Genomic DNA, 10,387 nt, shown 5'->3' with positions numbered 1-10,387 from the left:
CCCCATTTATATATCCTGGCGGGGTCAGAGAAGGGCGGGATTTTTTGTAGAGGTTGCCAGCAATATCAGAAACCAAAATCAAGTGCATCCGTCGTGGCACAAAAGGTATTTTAAGTAAAAGAACTAAAAAAATTGGATTTTTACGCGTTTTGGGGCAATTTCCTCCCATTTATATATCTCGGCGGGGTCAGAGGAGGGCGGGATTTTTTGTAGAGGTTGCCAGCAATATCACAAACCAAAATCAAGTACATCCGTCGTGGCACAAAAGGTATTTTAGTTATCAGAACTACGAAAATAGAATTTAGAGGTGTTTTGGGGCAATTTTTCCTAATTTAACTATCCTGGCGGGGTCAGAGGAGGGCGGGATTTTTTGTAGAGGTTGCCAGCAATATCACAAACCAAAATCAAATGCATCCGTCGTGGCACAAACGGTATTTTAAGTAAAAGAACTAAAAAAATTGGATTTTTACGTGTTTTGGGGCAATTTCCTCCCATTTATATATCTCGGCGGGGTCAGAGGAGGGCGGGATTTTTTGTAGAGGTTGCCAGTAATATCACAAACCAAAATCAAGTGCATCCGTCGTGGCACAAAAGGTATTTTAGTTATCAGAACTACGAAAATTGAATTTAGAGGTGTTTTGGGGCAATTTTTCCTAATTTAACTATCCTGGCGGGGTCAGAGGAGGGCGGGATTTTTTGTAGAGGTTGCCAGCAATATCAGAAACCAAAATCAAGTGCATTCGTCGCGGCACAAAAGGTATTTTAAGTAAAAGAACTAAAAAAAATTGGATTTTTACGTGTTTTGAGGCAATTTCCCCCCATTTATATATCCTGGCGGGGTCAGAGAAGGGCGGGATTTTTTGTAGAGGTTGCCAGCAATATCAGAAACCAAAATCAAGTGCATCCGTCGTGGCACAAAAGGTATTTTAAGTAAAAGAACTAAAAAAATTGGATTTTTACGCGTTTTGGGGCAATTTCCTCCCATTTATATATCTCGGCGGGGTCAGAGGAGGGCGGGATTTTTTGTAGAGGTTGCCAGCAATATCACAAACCAAAATCAAGTACATCCGTCGTGGCACAAAAGGTATTTTAGTTATCAGAACTACGAAAATAGAATTTAGAGGTGTTTTGGGGCAATTTTTCCTAATTTAACTATCCTGGCGGGGTCAGAGGAGGGCGGGATTTTTTGTAGAGGTTGCCAGCAATATCAGAAACCAAAATCAAGTGCATTCGTCGCGGCACAAAAGGTATTTTAAGTAAAAGAACTAAAAAAAATTGGATTTTTACGTGTTTTGAGGCAATTTCCCCCATTTATATATCCTGGCGGGGTCAGAGAAGGGCGGGATTTTTTGTAGAGGTTGCCAGCAATATCAGAAACCAAAATCAAGTGCATCCGTCGTGGCACAAAAGGTATTTTAAGTAAAAGAACTAAAAAAATGGGATTTTTACGTGTTTTGGGGCAATTTCCCCCATTTATATATCCCGGCGGGGTCAGAGGAGGGCGGGATTTTTTGTAGAGGTTGCCAGCAATATCACAAACCAAAATCAAGTGCATCCGTCGTGGCACAAAAGGTATTTTAAGTAAAAGAACTAAAAAAATTGGATTTTTACGTGTTTTGGGGCAATTTCCTCCCATTTATATATCTCGGCGGGGTCAGAGGAGGGCGGGATTTTTTGTAGAGGTTGCTAACAATATCAGAAACCAAAATGAAGTATATCCGTCGTGAGCGAAATTTACAAGGAGAGCGCGAAGAAGGAACCCCCAATTGCGCCTCCGCTACGCCCCTGGCATCGTTCGACGGGCGGCCAGTTTCAGCGTCATATTTTGGGAATGTATTGGCCAATGTTTTCCCAATGCAACGCGAATATTGGTCATAAAATATTGGTTCCAAATTAGAATGTAATTAATGTCCAATATAAAAAATTAATTGATTCAACATTGGCCTAATGTTGAATCAATATTGAACCAATATTACTGTTTAGACAAATTGGATAAATAAGGTGAACTGTCTACTTTACAATATTGGACCAATATTGGGAATATTGTCTTTACATTACTTCTCAATATTGCGCCAATGTTTTGTGCTACTAGGGATGAGTAATTTTAACTCTGGAATAGTAATCGATCAATTTAACGCAGTTATATCAACTTTTATCGTAGTTGAAAGGATATCTATAATGTTTATATAACTACATTTTAGTTGTATTAACCTTTTACTTTTAACTAAATTTTTTAGTTGAAACTTTTACCTTAGATTGTTGAACAGACTAAATTTTTATCTAATATATTTGATTCGATTGTAGTTAACTTAACTAAATTTGCTCAATTCGGAGGCTTAATTGGTTTGTTCTACTCGATTTTTTTTTCAGTGCAGCTGTTGATTACCGCAAAAAAGATGAAGATACAGATAAAGAATAATTTTTTGTTTTATATTCTTCTACATTTCAACAATTATATCCTTGAAAAAATTATTGTTCTGCCACATGTTTATTTTTTGTATTTGTTAACTAAATATATTTAATTTCTTAATGTTTTTGTTAATTTTTTCTATTTTGTTAATTGTGCTGGAATTTAAAAGTTTGAATAAAGATTAAGTTTTGTACCACAAATAAGCTTGATTCTCATTTTACGTAAAAAAAACCCTAAAATAATGAAATAATTTGAAAAATTAGAGTTAAATAATAAAAATTAATAGGGGATCGGGTTTACTTCGATCAGAGGTCGAATGTACACCGGGTAGTCAGAGTTACCCGAGATTTTAAAGAGATCAGCATTTTTATTATATTTCAGAACTAATAGGTACTATACCGCCAATTATTTTATAAAAAGTTGCGCCGAGCTATCGGCTACCACAAATAAGCTATCCAATGGTACTTTATTTATTGCAATTTATTTTATTTTAAACGAGATATGACCTAAAAATCTTAGGGTGGCCCCGGTCTTCTCTATATAAGTAAAAAGTAAATGTAAAAATTACAATCTTTGAATTGAAATGATAAAAAAATACTTTAGCATATTTTATATTAAAAAACTATAATAAATCCATTTTTTCAGATCTTGTTTCAAATTCCATGAAATTACGATACAAATTTATGAAATGTTGAAAACAAATATACAAAGATAATTATTTATCGTATACAGAAATTTTTGAATAGTTTATCAGATTTAGAAATGGTAGAAAGTTTTAAAAATTGACAAACAATCAGATATAAGAATTGACATATACCGATACAAGATTGATCGCTCGGAAGATATAAATGAAACAATAAATAGACGGTCGATTCGCAATCAAATCATCGATAATTCTCAATTATTCGAATTTGAAAATAAATAAAAAATAAATTCTGATTCGATCTAAATTCGAATTCGGACATTTGCACACCTCTATTTGTACTTTTTTGCGAGATATTCACTTCGAATAATTTTTTTTTGTAATCATAAAATACTTAAGCTAAAAAGCAATTATATAACTTATTTGTTATAGTATATTTTTATTTTGCTTAATTCTAAATAAACTTAACTGTAACAAAATATCGTTCAGCTTGCATTTTTGCGGGGAATTCATTATTTTATTATTATTATAAAAATTTTTTGTAAATTGAACAATATCATGAAATTAGATAAACAGATGTCTTATTCAAAAAGTTAAAAATTCTGTAAGTTATTTAAATTTTTATGAAAAGCAAATTATGTTCGCAAAGAAATTATTATTTTTACTATTTATGTTCTTTATAAAAAAGCTACACACAAACTAGATCTTTTTCAATCTTCTATCTTATTTGCTGTGTGTAAAAGTATTTCGAAGAAAATCAACTTAAGGAGGTGAAATTAGAAACTTCACCTTTTAAAATGATTTTAGAAAAATTGTATGGTTTTTTACAAAGATTTTAAAGATCGACGGGACTTTAGATCTGTGTTTTTTAGTAGACATTTTTTTGTCAAGAAATATATAATCTTTGTATCAATTAATAAACTTGATTTAGTCTTAGTTTCAATTGTTTAATGACATAAGTTATTCTAGTTTCAAGATATTAAGAAACGATCGATTAAATTTTCTTACCAAAGATCTGTCTCTCATAGTCTCTCTTCGGCAAAATTCAAAAGTTCTCTGATTGTTCTGTTAAAATTTTAATATATCCGACAGAATCTGCACGACGCGAAGCCGAAGATTGTGTCATCGAATCTAGCGCTCGACAGTAATCACACAGTGGTCGATATCAAAGAGGAGCTAACATACATGAGCAGTAGTGAGGATTTGAAGAAGGGCCACAACGAGTACATTCTCAAAAGAATTCCAGCCGGTGCCGAGGCGACAGTCGTACTTGTCGGCGCAGTCGATTTTCTGGATCAGCCAACGATTGCCTTTGTACGATTGGCCGAAGGTGTATATATGCCGTCCATTACGGAAGTCACGATACCGGTCAGATTCATGTTTACTTTGTTGGGGCCGAGAAATGCAGATCTGGACTATCACGAGATCGGCCGTTCGATCTCTACCCTGATGGCAAACACATCGTTCCACAAGATCGCTTACAAAGCCAACGAAAGGCGAGAGTTACTTTCAGCTATCAATGAGTTCCTTGACGATTCAATTGTACTGCCACCTGGCGACTGGGAGAGACAGGCCCTGCTACCATTTGACGAACTCAAGGCGAAAAGCGAGGCCATTAGAAAACGGAAGGCGAAAGCGCTCGAAGAAAAGAGCAAACCGGTGCAAAGTGAGGCAGCCGTAAAGAAAGGTAATTTTTTCAAGCACTTTGAAATCTGATTAATGTCTCAGTAGTTGAATATTTGTTTTTCAGTTCTTATCGATTTTGTTTTCTCATCTTCAATTGACAATAGTCGATTCGTCAAAAAAGTTTAATTAAAAAAACTAATATCAGATTAAACTGGTCATTTTCTGTGGTGTTTTGAATGCTGAAAACGAATTCAGTTTCTAAAATATTCAATTATATCAATTTTTAAAAATAATAATCAGAATTCTCCCCTTCTTGGCTGTAACGCTGAAGAGAATAAAATATTATTATAATAATCAGAATTCTTGGTAATCGAACCAACTGGCAATTTTATTGAGAACTTTAAATACGCGTCGCAACGTTTCAACTGTCGCTTTCGGTTCTTTTCAAGTGGTACAACTTATATTACACAAATCTTTTACGAAACGTTAATGAATCATAGTAAAACAATTATGTTTTAACTTTTACTTGATTTCAGTGTTCGAACTTTGGTCTCGCGGGCACAGATCTGATTTATTTTATGAATATAAATTTGTAAGTAAGTTATATCACTTGAAAAGGGGATAAGATTTGACAAAAAGCCACAGTCGAAATGATGTGATGGTTATTTAAAGTTCTCAATAAAATTACCAGTTGAATTTTCAAGAGTTTTGATTATTATGGCTAGCAATATTAAGAATATAATTTTTATCTGTTAATTTTAAGAAATTTACACGTTGCAAAAAAGAACTATTTTCGCATACTTTATTATATTATAACTACAAAATATGACATGCAAATGCAAGAGATCTCTAATAAAACTACGAAGTTTTAGTTTAATTAAAATTAAATATGCTGTTGAATTATTATTAGATAAATCATTAAAATAATTTATAACTCAAAGATTTTCCGGAATAGACTCTATCTTCAATCATAAATATCTTATTAGCCTTGACAAAAAATTTGTTTTGAGTCGAAAGTCCTAATAACGTACTTAATTTTTATTGCAAAACTTCTTTAGCATGTCACATATTGTAATTATAATCTGATAAAAATGTATGAAAATAGCTTCTCTGTCACTTCAACTGCAATTCTTCAAAATTGTAATGTATAGGAGCAATTTGAAAATCGTATTCAGCGTCCAAAAAACTATAGAAAATGATTAGTCTCGTTCTGGTCTTATTTTTTTATTAAAATGTATTATCCTCTATAATGTAATGTATTATGTAACAGCTCTTCTCGCCGGCGAGGAAGAAAAGAAGCCACCTGAGGACGATGACGATCCGTTGCGACGTACCAGACGACCATTCGGCGGCCTCATCAATGACATTAAACGTCGCTATCCTTTCTATTTATCTGATTTTACGGACGGCCTGAGCTCGTCCTGTCTCGCGGCGGCCATCTTCATGTATTTCGCCGCACTGTGTACCGCTATCACCTTCGGCGGCCTTTTGAGCGACAAAACGCATAATGTAATAGGTATCTCCGAGACTCTGGTCTCCGGCTCGTGGACGGGCGTGATAATGGCACTATTTGCAACTCAACCGTTGGTGATTATCGGCACGACCGGTCCGCTGTTGCTCTTTGACGAGAGCTTGTACAACTTCTGTTTGGCGAACGAGCTCGAGTTTCTCACCGTGCGAGTGTATGTTGGCGCCTGGATGGGTATCATTGCTCTGGCAATCGCTTCCGTTGAAGGTTCGGTCCTCGTGCGACTTTTCACGCGCTTCACCGAGGAGATTTTCACGGGACTGATCTCTATTCTTTACATCGTTGAGACGTTCATCAAGCTTTACAACTATTTTGTCCGTAATCCTCTTCTTCACGAGTATAACTTCGGGCCGGGCCTCAATGAGACAACTTATCCACTTTATATTACCGAAATGAAGGTCACCAGATCGCCATGGAACGGGACCGAAGAAATTTTGCGCTTGAAAAACGTTCGCGAACTAGTGCCGAGCCGCGACATGGCCGAATTGTCGATTAATCAGCCCAATACAGCTTTGATGTGTACTATACTTTGTTTGGGTACCTTTCTGGGTGCCTATTACTTAAGGATCTTTCGTAACAGCCACTATCTGGGCCGTAGCGCTCGTAGAGCCTTCGGAGATTTTGGTGTGCCTATTAGCATCATCGTCTTCGTTCTGATCGACTATCTATTTATGGTAAAAACGGAAAAGCTGCTAGTTCCCGAAGGACTTTCCCCAACTATACCCGGTAGAAATTGGTTCGTGTCTCCCGCTGGATTCGAGAAACCTATACCGCTTTGGATGGCTTTAGCTTGTGTGGTGCCAGCCTTACTAGTTTACATCCTAGTGTTTATGGAGACTCAAATATCGGAGTAAGTAAATTTAGTTGAATCTCTTGATTAACTAGTTAGAATTAAAAAGATGGTTCCGTATTTCCGACTAATCATACCGTTCGCTTTGCAGATTGATCATTGATAAAAAAGAACGTAAGCTGCGAAAGGGCAATGGCTATCATATGGACATCGTGGTAGTCTGCCTGATGAACGTGGGATGCGGGCTGATGGGTGCACCTTGGTGTTCCGCCGCGTCAGTGCGTTCCCTCACTCATGTATCCGCCGTGACAGTGATGTCACGCACCCACGCACCTGGTGACAAGCCGCACATCGTCGAAGTAAAAGAGCAACGAGTGAGCGCTCTCCTTGTCGCCATACTTATAGGCGTAAGCGTGCTGATGGCACCTCTGCTGCGGCGAGTACCGATGTCCGTCCTTCTCGGTGTGTTCCTCTACATGGGCATCTCGTCGACAAACGGCGTGCAGTTGTTTGACCGCGTTAAGCTCTTTTTCATGCCGGTCAAGCACCACGGTACAGCGAACTACGTACGCCGCGTGCAAACCTACAAGATGCACATCTTCACTTCCATACAGATCCTGTGCCTAGCCGTATTGTGGATAGTTAAAAGTACAAGGGCCGCCCTGGCCCTACCCTTCTTCCTCATCTTAATGATACCGTTACGCGCTCAGATGAGTCACTTCTTCACCACCGCGGAGCTGCGCGCCCTCGACAGTAAGGGACCCGAACATGAAGTTGAAGATGAGCTGGACTTTTACGAGGAAGCTCCTTTACCTGGTTAGATTGTGCCTTAATCGACTACTCCATATCACGGCGTATCTTTCTCTCCATCTCTCTCTTTCTAAATTTGCCCCTCTTTCAAAGTTATCTACTCATATACCTGTCTTATATCAGGGTCTTTTTATCTAGTGCCGATTCACAAATACAGAATTCTATTTTCATCAGATTGATATATAACGTCCATTATATATACGCATATATATAACGTCCATTGATGAGGTTCATGGATAAAATGTCATGTAATTCAAATAGAGATATAAGACATATAATGCAGAATTATCATAACAGTTATTAGACTGTTGAATCTCGTTTGCACAAATTTTTGATTATTTTGTTTTACAGAGGTTTTTATTCTATAATATTTTTTTTATTTTGAAACGCACGAATATTTATTTTTATTGTTAACTGTTAAAACTAATATTACATCTGCCTATACATTTAGCAATTTTTAAAAAATTATATGAATAGCCTAACTGTATATTTCAAAATAATTGAATTATTCATGCATGCCTAATGGACGATACGATTTGCGTTCCTGAAATTAAGTGGAAAACCGGTGCCTCTGAGTGCCTGATGTTTGCGCTTGATGATACAACGCTCAGGAGAAGTTTATGTAATGGCACACATAAGAATAGTGCCAAATCAAAATATTATGAGAACAATGTTTTTCTAATGATGATTTCCAAGGTATAATGTCACAGATCATTCTTTCTTCCTTTTTTTTTATAGATGTATACACTGAGAAAAAATTTATTAGTAGTTTAACTCTAAACTATTAATTTTATTTTATTAAATTATTAAATTTTGCAACTTGATTAAATTTCCTTTCACATATACAGTTTACAAGTATTTATATATTTAATTGAAATTCCAACTTTTATGCATTTAAGTTAAATGTAATATACTTAAATTAAAAATTAAGTATATTTTATATTTAAGTTAACTCTTGTGTCCACGACCAAATTTACCTACGTGATTCTATAACCGAGGTACACGTGTACCCACTGTCGGAATTTCATCCGTAAATGCTTCATAGCATGGAAAGTTTGCTCTGGTGGGATAATATTCGACATCTGCGATGTATTCAAGAAGAGCTGAGATTTTTCAGGTATATAGTCCGCTCTTACTCACATAAAATCTTTTAATGAGTATTAATTGTTTTTGGAATATTGTACGTTTTGATGGCTTTAATACACGCCAATAACGATTAATTGAAGATAAAACTGCTCTTACCCGAGATATTTGAGATATATTGAACTTCAATTTACAAAAAAATGTACAGGCCAACGGAAAATTTGATTATAGATGAACAATTTTATTCTTACCTAGGTAGAACAAGATTTACAAAATACATTCCATCTAAGCCAGCTAAATATGGAATAAAGATATAGTGGATTTGTAATACCGAAAATTCTTATCCATTGAAAGGCTTGTTTTACACGGATAAAGTAGATGAGGCACGTGAAAGCAACCAAGGAGAAAGAGTTGTCAAAGAACTCGTACAGCTGTATAAAGGATCTAAAAGAAATATCCGCATGGACAATTTTTTCACGTCTTTGCCACTAGCTAAGCATCTATTATTTTGGAATTTAACTTTGTTGGCACTCTAAAGAAAAACAAATTTTATATATCAAAAGCCAAGGCTCCTTCCAAAACTAAAGCAGAATTTTCAACATTATTCGGTTTTCATGAAAAAGTGACCATTTGTTCTTATGTACCGAAAAAAAAATAAAGCCATTATATTGCTTTCGACTATGTATTCCGATAAAGTAATGTCAGATGACGCCAAGAAAAAACCAGAAATCATTTTTTATTACAATAAATACAAAGCTAGAGCCGACACAATAGATCAGATGATTGGAAGATATACAAGCCAGCGGCGTACTTAGAGGTGGCTACTCTCTCTTTTTTATAATATCACCCGGTTGTAGCCCAGGCGTATGTGAACTTTAATGCAATATACTTTTTAATTCTAGCTTTAAAAAAATTAAAATAAAAGCATATTTTGATAGTAAAATGATAAAATTGCGATGATTTGGGCGCGATTAAAAAATTTTTGACAAAAACATAAAAAATTTTTAGAAAAACTAGTCAAGTGGGTACATTTGTACCCGGTTGTGGACACAAGGATTAAACATATATATTTGAACTAAATTTAATTAATTTAAAATTTCTCATTGTATAGTGTAGGAGGAAACATATAGTTGCCTTAATCCTTGAATTCTTCAAAGATGTATACATGATATAATTCTTTATTTTTTATATATTCCAAATTTTCAGATCTACATGATATTCAAATTTAAAAAATTGTATATTTCTTCTCCCATCTTCTCACAATGGTGCCTATGGTACATGTAGATCTTTAAGTTTATAGATGCGTTTGCACATATGATTCTTGATTTTAGGGATTCCGTCGTTCATCGATTCTACGAATCACATTTAAGAGGATGCTGACAACGTTAATTTTATCGACCAAATTAGCCTATGTGTGTCTGCAATGTAGTAATAAACAACAACATATTTCTATAAACACCGATAACGCACGCACACATATATATAAATTTTCAGATA

The 10,387-nt window shown here is 35.4% G+C and overlaps 1 protein-coding gene across 1 annotated transcript; it reads left to right on the top strand.

Moving 5' to 3' along the window:
* Nucleotides 1-995: 995 nt before the first annotated feature.
* Nucleotides 996-9,549, top strand: LOC118648861 (anion exchange protein 2-like). Its single transcript, XM_036295337.1, has 3 exons — nt 996-4,740; nt 5,950-7,057; nt 7,149-9,549. Exons 1-3 carry the CDS (start codon nt 4,239-4,241, stop codon nt 7,816-7,818), a joined length of 2,280 nt encoding a protein of 759 aa, XP_036151230.1. The 5' UTR covers nt 996-4,238; the 3' UTR covers nt 7,819-9,549.
* The last annotated feature ends 838 nt before the right edge of the window (nt 9,550-10,387 follow it).

This window comes from Monomorium pharaonis, chromosome 1 (assembly GCF_013373865.1).
Source record: "Monomorium pharaonis isolate MP-MQ-018 chromosome 1, ASM1337386v2, whole genome shotgun sequence".
Taxonomy (NCBI): Eukaryota; Metazoa; Arthropoda; class Insecta; order Hymenoptera; family Formicidae; genus Monomorium; species Monomorium pharaonis.
Note: the sequence above shows the minus strand (reverse complement) of the source record. Positions and strands in the feature narration are given on the sequence as shown.